This window comes from Taeniopygia guttata, chromosome 4A (assembly GCF_048771995.1).
Source record: "Taeniopygia guttata chromosome 4A, bTaeGut7.mat, whole genome shotgun sequence".
In the NCBI taxonomy this organism is placed as follows: domain Eukaryota; kingdom Metazoa; phylum Chordata; class Aves; order Passeriformes; family Estrildidae; genus Taeniopygia; species Taeniopygia guttata.
Window position 1 is genome coordinate 9,874,276 of NC_133029.1, and position 24,315 is coordinate 9,898,590.

General features: G+C 38.4%; 1 protein-coding gene across 22 annotated transcripts in view; it reads right to left on the reverse strand.

The window, feature by feature from the left end:
• Positions 1 to 24,315, reverse strand: part of TENM1 (teneurin transmembrane protein 1) — an 873,984-nt gene that overhangs the window by 105,143 nt on the left and 744,526 nt on the right. For 21 of the 22 annotated variants that reach the window (XM_072929129.1, XM_072929141.1, XM_041716261.2 and 18 more), the window contains 6 exons: positions 22,269 to 22,421; positions 16,955 to 17,154; positions 15,337 to 15,547; positions 11,932 to 12,033; positions 10,706 to 10,900; positions 7,578 to 7,778 (listed from right to left, as the gene is read on the reverse strand). In XM_072929129.1, coding sequence (XP_072785230.1) covers positions 7,578 to 7,778; positions 10,706 to 10,900; positions 11,932 to 12,033; positions 15,337 to 15,547; positions 16,955 to 17,154; positions 22,269 to 22,421 — 1,062 coding nt within the window. The remainder of the gene's footprint in view (positions 1 to 7,577; positions 7,779 to 10,705; positions 10,901 to 11,931; positions 12,034 to 15,336; positions 15,548 to 16,954; positions 17,155 to 22,268; positions 22,422 to 24,315) is intronic. The other variant, XM_072929139.1, reaches the window with a different exon arrangement.

Genomic DNA, 24,315 nt, shown 5'->3' on the forward strand with positions numbered 1-24,315 from the left:
GCTGTTCTATTGCTCTTTTGTACCCTTGTTCTAACAATTCTCATTTGTGCTTTTTCAGCTGTGAGGAAACAGAAGGTCACTCTAACACAAGAGTCTTCCTTTAAACAATGGTGATATGGATAATTTGTGAAAGTTTCATCTTTGGATTCAGATTAGGAAATTTAGAAGTGAAAGATTTCCTAAGTCATTCCTCCTCTGTTGTTTCTCTGGGCTACTTTTCCCCCTCTACTGCAGCATCCACCAGCAGAACTCTCCCACAGCTCCTCTACTTCAGAGTCCTCTTTTACAAAGGGTTATTGTGGAGTACAAGCCTTCCAAAGTCAGAATATCCATCTTGACATTTTCTTGAACACAGGCTGTTCATGAAAGACCTTTCCATTCTATATCCTGTCAGTTGTTTCAGCATGGTTCTTACCTGTGTAGGTGGTAAGGCTGAGATGTAAAGAGGATGATATTTAACTACAAATATACACCCTTACACCCCTTGCTTACCCTACCTAAACCAGAGGTCCTCGAACCACTTTGGGACCTGAGTTGCTACTAAAACCCCACTTACTTGCCAGGTTTTGCTGCTAGACAATGACAGCAGCTTTATGGTAAGAGCTCTAGTTGTGCAATGTGCAGGACCTTGCACCAGTGTTGCCCAAGGATCCTAAGGAGCATCACTGCCCTGGGGCTGGCCTAGCACAAAGCACAGGGAGGGGACATTCCTGACAGGATGGACTCCCTTAGAGGCATGATGCCATGCAGACAGAGAGGAAAGGCTCTGTCAGCTGCCCAGAGTGGAGGGTAAACAGAACCATTGTGCCATCACCAGAGGAATTTGGGCATCTCCCTCCTGGGTAAGCCAAGAGTTGCTGAGATAGAAGCATCCAAAACTGGGTCTGTGGATTAGACCCTGTGGGAAAAGTGATAGCTTGCTGTGGATTAGACTAGGATTTACGAAAGCTGACTTAACTAAATTGCACTTACATTGGAATGAGGAATATTTCCATTAATTGCTGAATGAGGTGCAGACAGCAATAGATTAAGAATCTTAATTTTCAGGAAGAAAAAGGAAAGGGACATTATTTTTGGCATATCTGCAAAATAAGCAGCAATCAGTTGAAAAACACCCCATGTTTCCTCACTGTATATCTCATACCCTCGACTTATCCTATTTCTTAAATCAATAAATTACTACATCAGGTATTTTTGGTTCCCTGTGGACTGATTTAAACATAAAGGATAATTAATTTTTATTAGAGTGCTTCTTCACTGCCTTAAATTTCTCATGTTTTAAATTCTGCAGCAACACATATTAAGTGTTCCAATCTTTAACTAGTATGTTTTTAATTGAAACCTTGCTCACCAGATACATTTTTTGCAAACTCTTGCAACTCTACAGGAGATACAAATCAAACTAGTCCCACATTGTTTTTTCTCTTCAATGAAATATACAGTAGTAGGGAAGAGTCTTTCTACAATGTCAGACAGTGTACAGCAGGGGAACTTCAATCATCCTTTTAATTAGCAGAGCAGTAATAGGCAAAGCTCCTCACAGATTACAGAAAGAGGACAGTTAGATGAAATTAAGCAAGTCCATCATTTCTTAAGAACTAAACAGCAAAGGACATTTCCAGTATAATTAAAAAGTTCTTGAGATTTGTCTAAAATAGGGAGCAGAGTGGCAGCACCAATGTGCAACTGAGCAGTCTATAGAAAATGCACGATATTACATCATGTACTGAGGAAATTTCAAGGCCATTTTCTCTACTGCAAGCTCTTTCTAGTGAACATCCCTGTCCTTGGTAAATGAGGATGACTGACACCCATACATTGCAATTCCCTAAACCTGAAGAGTTTCTGATTATGATGAAATGGGTTCACCTAATTATTTTTTCAAGTTGCAGTTTTTGACGTTTCATTTTGAAACCTATTTGAGATGTCTTGAACTATATTAATATACTGTATTATGCCTTAATTTCTTTTTGAAGTAATTTACTGTTAAAAATGCAGACTTCTAATGATTTTTAAATTACTCCACTCTGCACATATCAATTTACAACAATTACAACATTTTGCATTTTTCAAAGCACTTCAGTTTTAAAGACATTTTTTGCTTCACAAGACATCGAAGGAAGAGGCTGCTGATTCATTTTTATCTATTGTAAAATTACCACCAATCTTGCTAGGAGAGCTTAACCAAAAATAGATATGCTAAATATACATCATCTCCATATAATCATTTTAGGATTAATGTTTTTGTGACTAAGAACTGCCAGTATTCTTTTCCCAATCATAATTAGGTTGCTTCAGTGATATAAATGGATTCAGTGGAATTATGACAAATGTCCTGGAGTAAGGGGACAGAAACTGGCCTACTTTGTCTGAATAGAGTCTAAAGAAATGAATGCAGGACAGGATGTCAGAGGCATCAGCTCTGCCACAGGTTTCTTAGTCTATAATATTTTAGGCACAGTGCAGCAATTAATTAGTGACTCAGGGCTGGATTCTCACCTGAAACACACTGGGACTGCACTGCTGGTATCACTGCAGTTACACTAATTTATGCAAGGCTCTGCCTCCCTGAACAACTCTGTCATCCATTTTCTCTTGATTTCTCTGCCTTAATCTCAAGACTCCATGTTAAAGGTGTCAAATTGAGAACAGATGAGTTTTTTTGTTCAGTTGATGCTGCACCTTCAATTAGCCAGAGCTTCCCTTCCACCTGACAGGAGCAGTCAGCACGCCCGAGTTTGATTTTTTCTTTCTGAAAAGCACTGCCTAGACACCTCAAGGGAGATGACTCATTAACATCAAGGCATTTTGGGTGACAGCCTATAAATAAAGCAACAAAGATCCATAGACAGTAAGTAGAAAGATAACTATACTGAAGTCCTGATGACATTAAAATAGTGTAATATCAGACTTCCATCCTACTGACTGTGTCATTTTTTTGGTAGATAACACCCCTACTGCCCAGGTCAGCTGAAGGTCTGACTGATAATGGATTTTCACATACTGTCATAACAGGGTTCAGCATGCTGTAAAGATGCTGAGACTCTGAAATACTCCAAGGATGACCTTTTTCAGTACAGGTGATTTTCACAAAACATATTATATAATCAGTCTGACTTGGAACAAAGTATGAAATTTCTGTTCTCCACATCTCATAGAGGCAGGGGAAAACTAAATGAGAAATGGAACTCAGCCTCTTGTGCATTTCTCCTGGGCACATCTACTGTCAGATGGCTAAATTGGTAACAGCTAAATGTCTTTGAGCACTTTGGTGTGACTTGCCAAAGGATGACCAAACTGGGAAAAAAACCCTAAAATTAAATGGGAAAAGTGATAAACGAGATAGCAACAAATTAATTCCAAAACAGAATGTGTTCATTTTCATTTGTGTTGTGAGCATTATCATGGATTTTTAATTTTCAGTGCTTTATATTAGAGAAGCATTTGTTTTTTCACAGGCTAATTATTAGAGAGATAAAATCACTTTTTTTTTTTTTTTTTTCAGCATGAGCCAAAGCCATTTCAGTGCTTGAAGACAACCTGTTTGCTGTATAGTTGGTGTTACTGTTGAACATCTTGGACAATGTAGAACTGTAGCAGTGCTGGTGCTGTTTCTTTTTGTCTTGGAAACACTTTGAGACTCAAAATGGTGAAAGACAGCTCTTGTCAGCAATCTCTGTGGATCTCTCAGATCAGTTTAGCTTGACCCTGATGCCTGTGCCTCCCTTCAGGGAAAATGGACATAACTGCCTTTAATCCTTGCACAGTCCAAAGAATACTGCAGAAAGCAGGACAGATGACTGTTCAAGGTACAGCAAGTAAAACAATTAAAGAAATAAAGTTCCTGGAGAAGAAGATACTGGATCTCTGTGTATTTCAATATGTATTTCAATATGGACCACACCACAGGTAAAGGCAGCAAGTAACATCTGCTTAGGCCAGTAGGAATGGAAGAATCAACCATAATACTTGAATAATGACTGCAGGCTTGGGATCCTTGCAACTGGAATTATAACAGCAGAGTCTCAGGTACAGCACTTGAAAGAAATCTGCTGGAATAACTCTGTGGCTTCTCTACAAATTTCTGACACTGATATAATTTTGAAGCACTGAAAGCCACAGCTTGTTTTTGACCTTCAGCATTAAGGCCAGTTAGCAAACTGGCACAACAGGCTAATCCATCTCCCTCATGGTGAATACATGTCAGTTTGTAACCATATAGAACAGTTAGAACACTTTGATCTCGTCCATATATTAAACCAAAGACAGACAGAAGGTACTTAAAAAATTTTTCTCCCGATCACATATGGCTGTCGAAAAGACACAACAATGTTGTTTTGATTGGTGTAGTTAAAAATCTGCCAGAATCTTCCCAGGGTGAAATTCAGTTGATGCGGCCGAAAGAAGGCAGAAGAATCAGAGGTGCATTATCTGTATGTCTGTAGTTAGCTGATAGGAAGAGCCTTTACAAAGATGCTCATAAGCACCGAGGGAAAGCTTAAATAAAAACCACATCATCTCTGGGAGAGGCAAATTGAAATCTGAGCTAACAAAGGAAAATGACTTTCCATGGAAGTTCAATATTGTAGGGTAGAAAGAGGCCAAATATATCTGAAACAGATATCCACCTAAGGATATTGAATGGATGGATCTTAACAGAGCTGAACAAAAAGCCAGCCTAAATTGTGTCCTACAAGTAATATAGGATTAGCAATTCTAAGTGTCTGAACAACTTTCAAGCCATATTGAACTGCTTTTATTGAGAACCAATTTAAACACAATGAAAACATATCCCGACAGCTACTTTGGAGGATTTTCTGGCCAGCAATAACCTTAGAAATAGAAGGATTATCTAGAGGTGGTGCAGTGATACTGGATTATGCCAGTCCACAGGTCAGAGCAGAGATCAGGCTGGACACTGGAAAGGACTTCAAATAATTTGCTAGTCTTTCACCTCACAGAAAGAAACATGATTTCAAGACTTTGCACCTATTCAAAATAGGAGTCAAAGGTGCATTTTTTAGCAGAGATGGCCAGACAATTGACACAATTTATCTAGGAAATGGTAGACTACCCTTAATTTTCAGTCTCTATGTGAAGCTTCGCTTTCAAAAAACTGAACAGAAAGTATGAGTGTCAAGCAAAAAGTGAAGGATGGTTGTTATTTTTTGGCAATGTTCTACAGAAAATCAAACAACATGAACAACATCGTCTTTTCCAGCCTCAAAAAGTTCAGGAATGATTTAGCAGAGCTCAGGCTGGGCCTCCAAACATTGGCAATTCTTAAGGATATGCACTGGTCAGTTACCCTTCATCTCTCTTTTTCTACCCATACTGATTCTTATCTTTCCCAAGTCTGCCACTTTTAAAATGGAAGTTTATATTGTTTGAAGAGCTAGAGATAGGCAGGTAGGGGAAGGTATCATAGAGGTGGCTCATCCCTCTTCAGGTTGGGCCACACTGTATCTGGAACAATATATTCAAAAACATTCTAGAACCTTTGCTATTTCTCTCTTCTTAAGTCTGCCAAGACATACTAACTTCTATTTTAAAAATCCCATAAAACTAAATATAATGTATCCTTGTGTTTTGAAAGTATTTGGAATTTGCTGGGGAACACAGCACACTCAAGGCAAGAGCCTATATTCTTCAAGGTTCTACAGAAAGGCAAATTTTTACAGCACTGGGAATGAGGTGGTATAGAGATGGCAAAGTGCAGGGGTTTGAGGCAGGCTGAGAGACTGCTGGTTTCTCAGCTGCAAAGCTCTGCTGCTGTCTGACTCCAGAGAAGCAGTCTGTGCTTTACCCATTTCATCCTCTGCCTTGTACAGACCCTCCTAACTTTCTCCATTCACATGTGACAACTCCTTTATTGTGACCTTGTTACTCCTCTTGTGTTTCCTTACTTAATTAATTTGATGTTTTCCTTACTCACTAAAATCAAGCTTTATTTTCAACATGCACAGCAGCCACTGATCCTAGGAAGAATGTCTCAGGCACAAATGAACATTTATACTTCAGTCTAACACTCAGTGTATTGCCAAGAGCATCCTGAAACTAGTCTAACACCTACGAAGAAGAAGCATATACTTGAAAGGAGAAGTCTGAAGCATCTGGCTATGCTGCCTGTTGGTAGTTGTAAAAGCATCCTTTGATAACTCAGGATACACTAGGGATGAAGAGAAGTATTTTCCCTACTGATGGAGGCAAAGAGGTTCCCTTCAAAAAATGTTCAAAACAGCTTTGGAGGTCATTTATTAGCCTTTTGATTCCTGACTTAATATCTAACTGCCCCAAGCAGCTGCCACAACAGAACCATCTAAGACTAACATTGCTTTTTCAGCTACAATAAGATTGCATTAAAACAGAATTAGTTTGCAATATTTTTGAGTAAAAAATTAGTACATAGGTAACACCTCTCTTAATTATTTGCTTCATTAATGGAAATACAATAATACCAAGCTTCAGAGAGTATTTTTAATATATAATAAAATACAGAATAAAAATGCAAACAATTAGGCTTGTGCTGAAAACCAATAAAAAGTCAATTCTTATCAAAGCAGGTGCCAGTGTCAGACTAAAATTGCATGCATTAATTTTGGAGTGTAGAATGAATGCAAGGTCCTTGTAACAAACACTGAAAATTATTAGCAGGTCAATATTTTGTTGCTTAAAAATTCATCATGCAGAGGAGCATTTTGTAAGTCCCTACTTTAAGACCATAATCACACACTTCGAAGATCTGTGCAGAAATTTATACTGTTCCAAGTGCTCTTCTGAATGATGATATCTAAGAAAAATTGGTGACTTGGCCCACTGGCTGTATTCCACAGTATTCAGCAGATCTGTCACTTGCATCTATTCTCTACTGGGACGTGCTACTTATCATCTGAGATTCTGGCTCTGTGGGCTCTATAGGGAAAAAATAGTAGTACATACATTGGTAATGACATGCTCCACTACAGAGCAAAATGTGCAGAGTGCACTTATTTCAAGAAAACGAAATGTAAATGCATAAAGCACGTAGGAAATCCATTTCAATTCTTAACCCAGTTTAAGGGGATCAAATCTTGATGGTCCTCTAAGGAGGAAGAGAGTTTTTATCCCAGCATGAGAGAATTATGGTTGTTTTTGTTTAAAGGTTTTTTTCTCGACAGAGCTCTCTTACTCATCAGTCATTGTATTTGGATATTTTTTTTTTTTTTTAAACATCTTCCCAGTCTCTCTTGGAACTGTGGATTCCCTGATTGCATGAGCCTGACAGGTGCTCAGCAGCTCAGGTGAGAGTCACATTTGCCCCCAGTGCATGCCAGGAGGCATCTGCCCTCTTGCAGGACTACTGCTCTCAATGTCACGCCACCAGACAGAAACATTCTTGTCACAGAGAAAATACATTTCTTATCCTTGGCAACTGAAAGCCACTCACTGACAAGCCAATGAAGAGCCATGCCACAGTACTCATGGTTCATCCCTATCTTGTTTTTTAAATTCCTTTTAGCACAGCAACAGCAGCTACTTTCGTTCACACCTCCAGCAGAAAGCACAGGCAATATTGATAAGTCAAGTGTCCATCATACCTGTGGAGCAGTCTGGACCTGTCCACTGTGGCTCACAGCTGCAGAGTCCTGTGTCCAGGAGGAAGGTGCCGTGGCCCGAGCACTGCTCCTGGCACACGGGCAGCGCCGTCTCGCAGTTCACCCCACCCCAGCCCGTGGAGCAGTGACATTCCCCCTGCACGCACACACCGTGGCCAGAGCACATGGGATCCAGGCAGTCCTCTGCAAAGCAGGGAATAAACAACTTAGAGCACAAAACTCACACCTTTACAGTTATTTACTAGTGAAATACATCGGGGATTAGGATTGACTTGATTATTTTTTGGTGCAAATACCCAACAGAAACAATGTTAACAAACATAAGGGAAAAAGAATCAGTAAACATCTGTGCAAAAGGGTAAGTTGAAAACAAGGAAAAAAGCAAGCATATAGATTGTTAGAGGCCATATGAATCTCTTGTCATGAATTTTGTCTCATTTTTAGAACACAGATTCCCAGGGCAAATCTACTGGTCTAAGTTGGTGACATCTGTGCTTCAGTAGTAGGGCTGGGAAACAGCTGGAGCAATTAATAGTTAATTCTGTAATTGTGCTTTGTATTTCCATTTGGGTATTAGTGCACTGTGTTTTATTTACATCTTAAAAAAAAAAGAAAAAAGAAAAAAAAGATTTATTCTTTCACTGTCCTGTGAAAAGCTATCTCTATAGCTGAAAATTTGCTACAAAAGAAAGGTAAGGTAAGGTAACTCACTAAGACTGAGTAGTGAATCTCTGACTCAATGCTTGTTGTAAAAAAAAAAATTCCCATACACATAAAAAAAATATGTGCTGGGCAATTGCAGGTAATGAACAGCTTCATAAAAGTCATCATGTACTGATGAACAATTTGCAAACAAAGAACTAAATTTCTTCTCAATTTGGATTAAACTGTTCCTAGTGAAAAATTCAGGAGCTCCGTAGAGGAATTTAAATCAGCTGGTTAGTGCTGTATGAGCAGCATATTCTTTCACAAAGCCCCGGCACTGCTTTAACAAGGCAGGTTTTAAGCAGGAAGCAGCCAGCCTTCCCTGGAGGCTGCAGGAAGACTGTGGACTGAAGGACCTGTGGGGTCTGAGCAGGGGAAACAATTAGCCAGAAGCCTGTTGATGTTATATCGTGCTTCAGACTGATGCTAAAGAGAACTGTGAAAGTTCTGCTATTTATTTCTCAAGTATCAGTACAAGTACTGTTTTAATAATGAAACTGTCAACTAACAAACAGTATCCTGTGCTACAGGAATGAAGAGATGTTTTCTGCTTCAGGAAGGCAAAATACTTCAGACATAGAAATTAATGGCCTCCAGCTTATAGGACCTTTCAACAATCTAAAAATAAAGAAGTAAAGCTTTATCTTTTGAACTGCTTTGCCACCATTTCAGCATTTTATTTCAGAATTTATTTTGTACCTTTTTAGCCTTCCAGGCTTATGCACAGTGTAATTCTGAGAGGGAATCAGTGTTTCTGGACAATCCACATCTTGCTAAACATAGGACAAAAATACACGGCAATTTTCCCTCATCCTGAGACAGCTCTTTATTTTGCTGATATTTTAAAATTAATAGAGTGACTCCATTTTACGAATGATAATCCGTCAGGACAAATTCAAGGGACCCCTATAGCAATGAATATATGCAGTTACTGGTGCTCCCTGGATAGTACATCTGTTGCTATGTCTGTTAACAGCACAGCTATAAAACTAAATCTTGTTTACATACAATAAAATAATCTTAATTCCTTACAGAATTCCCTAACTATTGCACAAGTTATGTTTTACAACACAAACACAACAGTCATATGAAGGACACACTGTTACAATAAAAACCCACCGTATTTGGTCACACAGATTTCTTTCATCCACCATATTTCAGTATTTCTACATAATTACACCTTATTTTGTAATTTAAATAAGTTTCTTACTGTAAATATCTAATGTTTTCCCAGTTTCAGTTTCAATAGCTGTCAGAGTACATTTATGTCATTTTTTTTCCCTAACCATTTTGCAGGATCTCATTATGGCAAGAAACAAAGCAACTAAAAACAGCAGTCAGCCTCTCACCAGCCACAGGCTTGTTCAGCATCATGGCCTCACTGAGGAAATCTGTGTACTACTTGCTTTTTCCCATTTGGGTTTTCTTGGTTTCTGAAACTACCAACAATTGACTATGTCAGAAGCATTCTCTTGATCCTCCCTTTAAAAACCATTCCAGGTATGTCAAATCTATCAAACTTATCCTGGACATTTTTCTGACTAGAGAATTCAAGCAACATAAAAAGCCTCCTGTGTGTGCTACTCAAAAGAATTACTGAAAATCTCTACAGCAGGACACACAAAGTATGCTGTCAGGAGCTCCAGGCTAAGGGGACTAGTGAAAAATCATCAAATCAGGGAAAGCACGAGGAAGAGTTCTGCTTTCTGAGGCTATGCACAAGGGAAGAAAGTCAAAGCTGATGAGCAATCTCAGACATGCTGAGGGAAACAACAACTGCTTCTGTTTATAGAGGAGGGCAGAGACATATCAGGACCATAACCAGCAAAAATACAATACCTTCTTCTTATAGAATTTCCCACTTTTTGTTAGTCAACCCTTAAAGGATGCCAGTTTAATTCCATAAGCAAAGGCTCCCAGTAAAAATGACATATGACAACAGAATTACACAGTATGGTCTGGTAAACTAACCTGTTTCCTACTCTTTGAGCTTTATATTGTCAGAAAAATCTAAGATGTAACAGAATGAAAAAGGGAAAAATTGATTTCAATTGCCTGATTGCTTTGGAGAACTACAACATTATGTTTTGTTTAAATGATCTTCTGACTGCCTTACCCTGAGCTTTTGGCCAAATAAAACCAAATAATTTTTACTTTTCAAATAAAAATGTGAACTTTATGTGATCAGTCCACTGGACTGTTACCAAGACCTGAATACCTTTACTTTTGAGGAACTTCTATCTGAACATTACTTTCCATGAGACAGTAAAGGTAGTTTTGAGCGAAACAGTTCTGCTTTACAGAAAGTTGATCACATCCCTGTGAGTTCTTAACTACCTTAAACCAGGTGGAAATTAAAGACAAAAATGAACGCCCCTGACTATAGAGAAGGAAATTTCACAAACCTTCCTCACAAATCTCTCCTTTGTAGCCAGGGACACAGATGCAGATGCCCATGATACAGGTGCCATGGCCAAAGCAGGTTGGATCAATACACTGCTCTTCTGGAACATCACACTCCGCACCTTTCCAGCCATTTCGACACACACAGTGACCTTTCTCATATTCTCCATTTCCACTGCACAGCACTGGACAGGAATCTGAAGAAGGCAGATTGACCTTTTAAATGTATTTACATACTTACATAGATTAACATTTATTGCATTTATCATTCTGTAAAATTGCTTTTCCACTCCAGCTCCTCAATTCTTCGTTTGGTTCAAGGGCTGTAACAGACTGAAATCTTTGAACTAGATAGTGCAGCAGTAATACAATGTCTTTGTCCCCTCAGTCTGCCTCTCTCCTATACCTTAATTTTAACCAGAAATGGGATATCATAGAAGATAAAAACAACTCTCCCCTTGATTGGCCTCTGCAGAAAATTTGCCTGATTTTTAGTAAGATTAATATTTATTTCCTGTGAACTGAAGCAAGATCCTTCCTTTTTTCTTCTAAGAAGCCTTAGTATCATTGAAATTGTAGCCATTAATGATCTGTATGTAAACCAGCAATGTGGAAGCTTACGTTTACAATCCAGTATCAATTTCTGAGCCAACTGAGTCTTAACAAAATAAACCCTACATTTGAGGAGACATTGGGAAATCATGAGAACTTCTGGACATCACATGCAGCAGATAATGGATAATACTGACAGAAATATCTCAAACACAAGTAAGCTCACTTAACATGTTTTTTTTGCCTTAATGCTGGAAAATGGCCTCTAAGCTGCTTTAGGTTTTTTATCTGCACCCTATTCAAGTTAAGACCACAGAAGCATTTGATTTTCTTGTTTTCTCCAAAGTGAAACTGTTTGTCACCTTTAAATAACAGAAAACATTATGCTATGCTAACGTACCTATTAAAAATGTATTTTACAATTACAGACAGGATGCAAAGGTGGATGGAGGAACCTATTAAATTTGAAAGTCAGGGAGGGAGAAGTGGTTGATCTGTGTTAACTCAAGTACAGCATAAAGAAACTTTCCACATGTGTGCTTGTACTGTATCTGCCATCTGGCTGGAAAAAGGAATTTAATCTCCTTTAATCACTTTGAATCTTTGCAAGCCCAGCAGTCACACACCATAATCATGATCCCTGTTATGCGCCATGGGTCAGTTAATATGAGATTACCTTTTGCACAATCAGGACCAAGGAATCCTGGGAAGCAGTGGCAGTGGCCTGAGATACATTCTCCATTCCCATTGCAATTAGTAGAGCAGTCATCCAGGATTTCTGTTTATTCAGGCAATTGTGCACAAAGCAAAACATAAATTGGTAGAATTTGAAATGAATGGCATCTTCACCTCACTCTGCAGGACATATCTCAACATACAAATAGGTGCAGAAGCAGTAAAAAGCCCATTTTCATTCATAGGGAGCATAAAACAAAATTCCTGTTCAAGCAGCTTACAAATATTTATTAGATTTTTTTCTTGACGGCTTTGAGATAACAGGTGCATCATTTATATTACAACAAAAAGCTTTTAAAGTAAGTGTTCATGTAAAATTTACCACCATTTAAAAGCACTGCAGGAACCTGAGTATTTGCTGAAAAATGCTCACATTAAACACTTTCTTTTCTTGCTGAAGTAATTTGTTTGAAACCTGTTTATAGAGTAAATTGCCTTCTATTGTGTTCATTTGAACCATATGAATTGAATCCCTTGGAGCAGGGCAGGATTTCCACTTCTATACAATCAGATAAACAAAAAAATAATCTTTTGTACAGTGATCAAATTCAATGTGATAAAGAACTAAGAGCTAGATTTGAAGGGAAAATACCCCACCTTCAGTTCTAATCTTAAACTTGCCCATGTTTTATCACACAGCTTTGGATATTAAGCCACTTAACCTCACACATCTGAGGACAGGCTACTATGTGTACATGGATTAGCTGGTTCCAATTTAGACATATATTTCCTACAGGAATGAAGTGGATTCACTGATTTACATGGATTTTCCATAAAGAATATGAAGTAAATTCAAGCTAAGATGATCCTGTGTGGAGTAGGTCACTGTCAGACCAGCTCCAGGACTGAGGGGCTGTGCAGCCCATGCAGGTGCTGGATGGGAGAGAGGCTCTGGAGCCAGGGGAGCTGGGACTGTCCAGTGGCCACATCCACTAAGAGATGTGGTGAAGTACCTCTGGCTACAGGAAAATGGGAAGTGATGCCTTTCCCACAAAATAATTGAGGAAAAAGAAGAAAATACTCAGATGCTACAATTAATAGAAATAACTGATGTAAGTGTATTTTGATCATAATTATGAGCACTTAGATAAGGATTAGCTCTTCTTGAAAACTCCTATGGTTATATGAATTCATTCTTTTCAGGCTATCAATTTATACTAAAGAACAGACATTTGATATGCATCTGTTCACCAGATATCCACAACCTGTACACAGATGTCTGTTTTGAATTTAAAAAACCAGCTCATTTTCAGAAGGAAGATTTTTTTCACAGAAATGCTTCTTGTTACTAATTTGTTATATTATTGTTCCTTATCAACTCTTCTATTGCTCTATGTGTGCACTTGCCTGTCTTCTCTCATTTTTCCTAGAATCACATGGCAAATGATCCCTACGTTGACCTGAAGTGAAGTATGAATGGTTTGAAAAGTTGCTTTTCTTCTGTGCAATGTCCAGTTTGGGCTGCCCTTTATTCAGCTAACAGAATTACCTGAAGCATGCCATGTTTTGCATGCAATTTACCCTCCTTGGGAAAGTCTGATCAGAATTTCAGTAAAAATCAATTTTATACATAACTAACATGGAACATCTTGAAATACAATCTGACAGATGCTGATGAGGGGCATGGCTGCTTCTCAGGAGCATTTGGCAGAGCTGCATCCAAGCTCTTGCTCCTGTTCTCAGGGTTTCTGGTCCTGGCTAATTCCTTTGTTGGCAGAGATGTCAAATATGACTCTAGACCAGTCTGGATAAAAATACGAAGAATGCCTCAAGGATATAGTGGGGTTTTTTTGGTTTTTTTTTGGTTTTTTTTGTTTGTTTTTTTTTTTTTTTTTTTTTTTGTTTGTTTTTTTTTGTGGAAAAGAAGAAGCAATCAAGTTATGATGCACAGAAAACTGGGAGAAGAAGATACACCAGTTATGAAAACACAATAGCTGGCAGTATGTTCAAGTGCACAAGCAGTAGATTCTTGCAGCAGTGTGAACAGACTTTTTCCCAAAAATATATTCTTGCAAGCATTTTGAAGATGAAGTTCAAGGATTCCTGCCTGCACTGTGGCTCGCAAACTTCCCCCTTTCATAGCCTCTTCTGCTTATTGGCCACAGAAGGGATGGGACAACTTTTTTACCACATGCAACATGAATTAAAGTCTGGCAATTAATTTCATTTTTGGGGTGGGGGTGAGGGGTGTGAGGGAAGGGGAGGAGTGGAAGTAATGCTACTAAATGAAACATTACTTAAACACCCTTGTATAAACCCCGGTGTCTTACAATAAAAATAAACACAGGATCAGGAATTTGGATGCTGGGCTGGAGTTTGGACAAGTTTTATGGTCTTTGTAGTGCATCTGCAAAGATGCTTCATAAATTTCTTGAATCCTATTTTCTCAGATGGAATCGAATAATGGCATATTTTCTTGCAGAAGTTCAACTTTTTTGAACAGAGAAAATATGAAATTTTACACCAGAATCGGTCATTACAACTCTATCTCAATTTCTAATTTTTTTCTTCTATGCAAGTCCTTCAGAATCTGGATATTTGAATCATACTATCCTGCTCTGTAAGGTATTTACCACAAAGTAAAAATAGTATCCACTTGCTCTGAAGAGCAGATGGCATGTCCATTACTAGTAAAGACATCTTGCTCAACATATGGTAGAACAGGTTAACTAAAGGGTATAGTGGTTAAAGTCTTGCAGCAAACTGAGACTGTCATAAATACAACACCTAAATTTAAATTCCAAAAAAGCCCTATGTGTGAGGACTGCTCACTCACAACACCTACATCTGCAAACATTTGCCCACCTATACGTGTTAAAAAGGCAGGAGGAATCTCATATGCAACCAGGACACTGCCTCCTGTGCTTGTCCTTTGTATTCCAAACAAAATGGTGCATTTGAGTAACTGCATAAAAACCCAGCATCCATCCATCACAAACAAATCCACAAAAGATTTTCTAAATTACAACTGACTAAAATACTGGAAATAAGGACTTAAAGCCTGGATAATTTTTGTAGGATTTATGGCCCACATAAGTAGAGAGGGCAGATATAATCTCTTTTACTTGGAAAAAGATAACACCAGAAATCATTCACGCATTTAAACTACCATATAAAAATCTTAACACATGAAAACTTCACACTTAATTTCATAACATCCATCTTTAATATACAAATATTGCTATTTGTCTAACATTGGCTTAACACGATGTTGCTCCCTGGAGGTTAATTAAACTAAGCAGAAATAAAACATATTTAAGAGAATACTTAGGAGGAGCTGGAATACATCAAATACATCTTTGCAATGTAATAATCAGAATAATAATGATATTGTGATTTCTCTTACCAATAGCTGTAGTTAGTACAAACACTTGCTCTACTTTCTTTCCATCATTGTAGAATGCCATATGCCAAGCTCCTTGATCCATGTACTCGATGAAACCTGTCTCTTGCAGTGAAGTCAAGATCAGGTTCCTGGGAGCTTGCTGAGACTCCTCTGAGTTTTTTGGTTCCTGTTTAATTAACTGTTTGCCATCCATCAGTTTTACAAAATCAAACTGAAATAATAATGAGCAAAAATTAACCACCTAGCAAATATTCATTAATCTACTCTGCATGTCTCCTTCAAACATGAATAAACAGTTAAAATCTTAAGAAGAATTGGCTAAGTATTCACCAGTGAGTACAGCAATTGCATAACATAGTCAATTTGGCTTAAGTTTCTATATAAAAAGCATTATCGTAGGTAAGAAATGTGGCATCAAAACTGGCACAGCTGTTTGCTATGGCAGGGTAAAATCAGACTTGCTGCACTAGATACAGCAGACTTAGTCCAAAAATGACATCTTTTCAATGAGAATAATTCCTTAATTCCCAAGGTGTATTGCCTGTGTTCTGCAGCTATTCATCTCAAATGCCAAGAGCAGATTAAAAACCTGTTGTTCTATACCAGATTTTTAAATCCTTGCCCCCTAATATCACTATCAAATATCAAAATTTAAATATACTTTAATTTTAGTAATGAAAATAAATAAATGTTTTTACAGGAAATTTCTTAATACCTAACCAAGTGGATTCTGTCAACTTCAATGCCTATTAACCTCAAAGCACCAGAGATTTCTATTAATCCCTGTTCAAGAAATATATATATATATTCTCTAGTTTTTTTAAGACATTCTGATTTTCAATAAAGTTCATGGTCAGCTCAACTGAAGATCCAGCTTCAATTAAAGTCAGTGACAGCTGAAAGTGCTTATTTCTAATATCAAAAACCTAGTAAAAATTTTTTGAGGTGAGAGTAGATGATCTCCAGTGGTCCATTATAAACAATCTTTCCATGATTCCATGTGTGTTTGTCACACTCTGTGGAGTGTGATCCTGTTACAAAGAAAGATGAAAAATTTATTATCCATAGAAATGACAGCTTCATATGCCAAGTACATTAAGCCTAAAAAAAATGTTGACTGTGACCAGCAATACTGAATATGTTGAGTGTAACTGCTTAGCTGGGTTTTCTCTTGCAAAATCCCCAGGAGTAAGCACTCAAAAATAATTTTGATCTTAGAAACTAGAGACAGCTTTTTTCTTTTCTATTAACTCTTTACATTGACTGTACAATCTGTTTGTTTTAAGGGAATCATAAAAAAATTAAAGCATTTTCAAGTGAACTGTTATTTCATCCCTTGCATGAAGACATTGGATCTCTGCAGCCGGACAGTGTGTACCTGTTCAGCCTCCCAGACAGTCACATCCCTGAGGTCACAGCTGCTGACCTGTCTGGCATGACACTGTGCCCTGAGAGAGCATGGTTTGACTATTGCTAGAGCTCAGAAAAAGAAAAGATAACCAGACTGGTTACAGCCAGTCCTTTCCTCCCTCTCTGCTTTCAAAGCATGTTGTGAACACTCCCATCCACTCCTGACTGAAAATGTAAGTCTGATAGAATCAGGATCATTTCCAATTACCTGCGTGTGAGTAGGTGGGATGTTTCTTCTGCCATAAATTCCCAGCAGAGAATCCTTTGCCAGTGAAATGTTAAATTTCAGGTACACGGGGTGATGTATGGTAATTTGGAAGCGCCAGAATAAACCAGGTGGGATGGTCTGCATAACTTGTGCTCCAATCTCTACTTCTCCCGTGTCTATGGCCCGGCCCTTCTGAAACACTGATTTTCCAGAAACAAACAAACAGTCAGTTGAATATTTACAGTGGGTGAAGAGAGAAGGTTGCAAGATATAAACGTGCCTTAGATATTGGAATATACAAAAATCAACTTCTAACACTGGTAACTGCATTTTTTATTCAACAAGTTGGAAAACACAAACAAACGTGAACAACATATTTCCAACAACAGGTGTCATGGGGTCATTTTTGTCATGATTTTTGCTGTAAATCTTGTAACGCTTTACTGATAATGAAAAGGTGGAAATGGTGCTGTGTAGACCATGGTCTTTGCCCAACCAAAAACACATTCAGCTGGGAATGCATAGAGCAAAGACAGTGGGAAATTCTTCCTCTGGCACAGATTTCAGACTGCTGCTGACAGGGCATTGCAGAATCTACACAAATGGTCCCCAGTGAGAACAGAAAATCCATCAAACCTGGTAGTTCAGAGCCCCTGTCCAAGGCCTGGATTTCTATTAATCACCATTCCTAATGGTTTTATTATGGTACCTGAAGAAGTAAAGAACATCTGTTCTGGCTTGGTCTTCATGAAAGCATAATAGGGGCATGAGGAGAGGGAAAGGCACTCTTAAGATGAAACTGGCATCATTTCATAATGCTGAACAATAAACTTGCAGACATCTACAATGTGTACCTTCACACATGGGTGCAAGAGTGCTGAAACACAAAGGGAAATGGAATCCATAAGGAAGACTTCACCAAACTAAACTGAAGCTGGCTTGCTTTGTTGGCTTTTATCACCAGATTAATGTTTTTTACTGCCTGTCTGTGACCAGCATTGCAACATGCTGCAAATCACAGACCCAATCCTGCTAACATTTGAGCTAATTCCATTGAAAGGTTTGCAAAACTCTCTTGACATTTCCATACTTTGAATCAAAATAAAAGCAGGATAGTGTGTGGCATTAGAGGACAAGACAAGTCAAGAGAAGACTGAATTCAGCTGCCATCTATGTTTAATTTCATTCCAGAATCACAATGAAAAACAACCAGGAGCAAAGTGACTGGAGCCTCATCTTTTACAATATATGCATATAAATATCTAATCCAATATAATGTATGTGAAATTTTATACATCACCCCTGGAAATGAAAACAGCAGTAGCAAAGCTAGGGCCAGCTTTTGCCTAAGTGTGTTAATAACAAAGACCCTCTGTGGGACCTTACATAGGCAGGCTTTAACTAGCGTAGGAAGTACTTAACATTCTTAATGAATAGAGAATTAATTTACAAGGCAGGAGCAATTCTCAGGGCACCAGATCTTCCAGCTTTACAGCTGCTTTGTGTCATCAAACCCACAGCAAGAATGAGAGACTAACTTACAACACCTCACCACGTAAATACATCTATTTTTAGAGTAGAAACTTGTAATTTAGTACTCTAAAAGTACATAGCTTAGTTTCTGAGTTAAAATATTTCCAAATTGCTACTTGAACAATGTTCAAGGTGAGACTACTTCTGCCCAACTTGCTTCATGGATAAAATTTTTGAATGTTGAGTTTTGAAAAGAGAATTAAATTTTCTCTGTTGTACAATGAAAGTGGATTATTTTCCACCCCAACCCATAAAAGATCCTACTTGGCTCATGTAAATTTAAAAACTTTCTCCCTTATTTCCAGTACTCTAGAGATATCAAATCTTAATGATTCTTTGCAAGCAATTACCCTAGGTTAAGTAAAACACTATGGTACTTTTTGATCATATTGACACATGGTAATTAATACGTTTCAATTACAAGACAGTAGAGCACTAAGTAAAAGTCAAGGATACAGTATAATTTTTGAAGTTAAAGGCATTACTGGTCAGTGTTCAAGGTCTTTAACATACAGTAACTACTTCTGGTATTTTGGAGTGAGAAGGTCTGTTTCCTTGTTGAAAAGTAAAAGTGTTATGTTGTCAGTCTGGGTGAATTCTCACTAATTTATATTGTCAAATTATGCTGAATATTATATTAGTGTTGTGATGTACCTCAGGAGTTTTTTCACATTTGGCCGAAAATACCTTTGCTTTAGGAGTAATTAAATATAAGCTTTAAAAAAACCAGCTGTACTTATATGTATATATAGCTCATCCCCTGGGAAAGCAGTGCAGGCTGCCGTTCACAATGCTAACAGGAAAATATACATACTATCTGCCCCTACTGATAGGATGCAGTCACAGAATCCCTACCTTTCAAATGCTAATTTTTCAGACAATCACAGAGCATGGAAAGGCCTTTGGAGGAGTCATGTCTAAAATGCATATTTTCATATTCACTGAGCCACTCTGCTTTCTTTACAGAAAAGGAATTTAGCTTTATTTCTGTTTTTAGTTGAACTAAGCAGATATTTGGCTGTATAAAAAAGGCACCTGAAACACACTCCTCACAGATGATCCTTGTGTACTTTCTTGCTCTTTCTTGAAAAAGTCCAAAAGAAGCTTTTAAAGTTACAGCACTGCAATACAGTTCTCTTCTTATTGTAAAAACATTTTTTGTACGACAAAGTAGCATTTAATTATCTATATTCAATTCCTTGTACAGCTCCCAATCTTGCCAGCTAGGGTATTAATTCTCCCCTATGCTTTCTAAGCACAGTTTCCTCAGAAGTCTAAAACAGAAGATAGATTCCTAATCACAGCTTTCTCTTGGCTTCAAGAAAGAAAAACTCTGAACAGCGTGGTGCCAATTACCTCCACAAGAATATACCCATATGCTTATTATTACTGATCCTGAAACAATCAATTTCCTTGTACTCCCCTGATAAATACCAGCATCAATAGGATATCTGACTTTTTAATCACATTACTACACATTAAAATGTTAACTCATGTTAACTCATAGCTGTGGGTCAGTGTGTTATAAAGTGACTTCTTCAAGAAATCTGACTTCCTGGTTTAAAAACTTGGGTTTTCATTAAAAGATTAGTTAAAAATAAATGCTTTCAAAGACTGGACAAGCATTCTGTGCTGCTGCACTGAGTTGGGAAAGTGTGATGTCACCAGTATCTGACAGCAGTTATTTATTCCTGTGAAATTACATCAGAGGCTTCAAGTTTACAGGCAAAGCATCAACCTTCTGTGGTATCCTGCTGTAGGGGAAGGAGCTGCCTGTTTCCAAGTCCTCCTTCATCACTTCTAGATGAAGAATTTGTTAGGAGGATTGTGAATAAAATTACTGATATATATTAAAAGTGATGGAGAGAAAGAGAATAAGCAAAGACTAGCCAGAGTCAGACAATGCATGTACTAATTCCACATGATTTTTCTTGTGTTTTCCCAAGTGTATACTCCTTGCTATCTTAAACTCTGCATTATATGTTACCCCCAAAATGTGAAAGGGGACAAGTGAGAAAACAGTGTAGGTCTGTTCCTGACTGACCTCTGAAACTGCTGGATAAGCCCTCAGTGAAATGGCTCTGCAATCACAGGACTCTGTTCTTTAGTGTGGCTGGGGAGTTGTGTAGCTACACTAAAAACTGGGATTCCCAGGGGTAAGGCAGGTGGTTTGCATTTTTACCTACTACACTTTATTGACTTGCATATTCTTTTCTCAGTTTTCAACCATCTAACTGCTAAGATTTTTGATGCTTTTGATGTTTTTTTCTACACATCCTTCTTTGGAAGCCAAATGCATTGGAAAAGCTTTTATTAAATCTGTAATACATTGACAAAAAGATTTTATGCAGTTAAGAAGAACTATTTGAGATACTTTCCATGGTGCACCAGGACAAAAATATAAAAATGTATAAAACATTTTCTGCAATTCACTACAAATCCATTCTAAGGGATGAAATAATGGAAAACAACATCACTGTCTCCTAACATGTATTTCTATTGTTCATTTATCTAATATGATCTCTATCCAGTTGTGCCACACTGATTTGCAAGATTATTGATGTGTGGTGCAATCTTTCTCCTGGAGGGACTGGTACAACAATGTTCCACTTTGTTGCCTATTTTCAGCCATGGATCTTACCCAGAACACACAAAATCAGATCCCTGCTCTGCTCTAAAATTTGAAAGCTCTGGAAATCTCCTATCACTGCAGAGCTACCCATACAATTTTACTTTTCTCTTAACAACTGGAAAGATTAGGTTTCATATTCCAGTCCCATTCAGTTTGATCTGATCTGATTTATCCACTTGTTCTGTGTACCATAAAAAGAAATGGGAAGGCCATTTGCTTTTTATAGTCAGAAAGCATTGTCAAAGATGGTTGATGGGAAGCACGGGCCAGAGCAGGTGACTAGCACTGGGGCAGGGGATCGAACAACATTAAATGACAGGACTTAAGAGGAAGGAATTGCACATCTCAGATAGATCCTTCTCTCTGTTTCACACCCTGGCTGCAGAGCCCACTCCTTTCCTATCCTAGCTCAGGCACTTCAAGAGGTCAGGTTCAGCCACTTTCTTGGCAGAAGATGATCTGCATCCTTTAACAAAGCCATTTCCTGCTGCCATGAAGGACTGACGTGGCCAGACTGTGCAGGAGACAATCCCTGCAGTGGGCACAGGGACACAGAGGGAAGTGGGAGGGCAGAGCAGGGCTGTGCCCCTGGCAGCAGGGAGCTGCCACAGTGGCTCAGGCATTTTGTGAAGCCGTGGGAGATTCCTGGGAGCTGATTCACTGTGACTGGGCCAGCCGGGATGTGACAGCACCCTGAGCTTTAGCTTACACCTTCAACAAGTGGATGCCTTGAAAAGCATTAAGATTTCTACTCTTGTGCACATTCTGACCTGTCAATACAAAGAGGTTCCCTTTGCCTAAGACTGACTTTGGTCTGCAGGACAGGTACAGTGTCCAGCCCTCTGCACAAGAGGGAATGAGGCAAATATGGTCTCCCCTTCCTTGTCTTAAGACAGAAGTCAAACCCTCTCGTCTCTTCTCTCCCTGTCCCACTGAACCTTCCTTTTCTAATGGGCTGGTTGCTAATTTCAGTGAGAGAGCCTGCCAAAGGAACATATCTGGTTATGGGCTTTTCATCCCTGTTTTAGAATTATACTCAAGAAGATAGAACCTGAACTCAAAATAATGTCAAAATGTAGAAAATACAGGATCTGTACAGCAGCAATGTTTAACTATTCATCATCTGCCTGACTTCTCATTTACACCTACCTTTTTTTTCTGTTTTATCCAAAGCTTTTCCTCCAATTGGTGAGTAAGTAGTATCCATGGGTTCTGTTCCTTTATTTCCTTTGCTAACTCCATTTTCATAGAGCTGCCCTTCCACAGGCTGCAGTTGCCAGGTTAAACCAAACAAGTGTACTGCTGCAAAAAAATGAAGACCAATTAACTGATGTCTAAACTACAGCACCTTCAGTGAGACTACAAAAGAATGCTATGACCCAGTTTCTGCAAAGTCAAGTATTACTTTATCCTGTTAGTAATAAATCAGAATTTCAAGGGGGCTAATGAGCAATTTACCATTTTACCTTAAAACTCAATGTTTAATTAGTTTCCACACTTTCTTCTGGAGATCGGCCAGGTCAGGGTGATGAATTTCTGCAGCAATTAATGGAATTACTTGCACTTAAAAGGATAACAGTTGAATAAATTCAATATTGTGTGACAGATTCTAATGCTACATCAGTGTTGTCCCTCAGCTTTTTACTGTTAATAATATCAGATTTTGTTGACAAAAGCAATGACACCAACTAAAACTTCTCACCTTTTCAATCCAGTTTGAAGTGAAACTGTGCCCACGGCACTCTGAAACCTTTTAATTTAGATTAAACATAAGCAAAAACTTACTCTTACTTACTGGTTACTTAACCAGATTTACTCTAGAACTGCACTGCAGATAAAAAGCTGGCTCTACATCTAAAATATATGCAATTATTCAACAACACAAGTTAACAAGAAATATAGTTGTTATTTATGTATGTACAAGGAAAAATGACTAAATAATCCTTTTTAAAAGTTATAAACTATCTTTATTCCTATATGCAGGGGCTGCCTACCTCTACTTTGCCTACTCTACTTTGCCTACTCTACAGAGCCATTCATATTTTCTGCTTTCCCTTCTTTGTTTCTGATCTGAGGCCTTGAAGGATGGTTGGAGAAAGTCAGCAACAAAGGATCTTATTTTAGTGTAACACGACAGTACTGCAGTTAGTCTAGACAATTACTTAGGTCTTAGTGAGAAGGGCAAATTATTCCAAGGAAGAGGTTGCCTTAGCATTGAAGTAGCTCAGCAGGGAGGACTGATGACCCACTAAAATATGGATTGAGGATGACCCCCAGAGAGAAGCTGAAATTGTCACATGAAGAGCAAAGCCGGAGCAGCAGCTCTTTAGCCACATGCAGCAATTAGCACTGAGTAGGATCTGCCCACAGTGGGAGCCTAAAAGGCAATATATTTGCTCTTCCTGAACCATGTAGGAACCTCAGAGACTCCCAGGAGAAATAAGTGTGATCTAGAATAGGTCTTGCATTGAGAAAGTACATGGTTTTATTCTGCACTTGTACACACTTCAAGGAAAATATCTCAATAAAACCAGGAAAGTTAGAGTCCAGTTCCCATGTGTTTGGTCACAAGTCTCCCTTGTACACTGAAAAGTTAAATGATAAAAATTCAACAAAATCCCAAGCCTTGAATGGATTCCTGTCAAGGACTTGGGAACACTACCACAAGAATGTAAAGCTGCCAAACTAGTGATTAATTCCAGATCTGTGCACTCCAGGGTCACCCAACTATAGATACATGATCCAAATCAAGCAGATGAGAGCACTACTACTGAATTAGGGAGGTGGCAGTATTTGTGAGAAATTTACTGCATCTCAAACCACTGACTCGCCATCAGCTCTGGATTCTGGAGACTGAGCAGCACATACCCATTCCCCAGAAGACGTATTACAAATGTACTTCTAAGCTTTCTGGTGTCAGTGGTGAGAGCTCAAGCCTGGATTGCTTCATATTCTATGGTCTTGAAATCACCAAGGGACCATGATAATACTTTGAAAAGTCTTACAGTCAGACTAAACAGAGTTAAGGTCTGAGTTTTGAGATTCTTAATGTGAGACAGGTCACTGCCACGTACAACAAAAAGCAGCCTTGACATCTCTAGAGTAAGTGCTCTTGCTCCTGGCTTGAGCTTCTGGACATTATTATTGTTTAAAGAATTATTAACAACAAAAGGGAATATAGTTTAATGAGACTGAT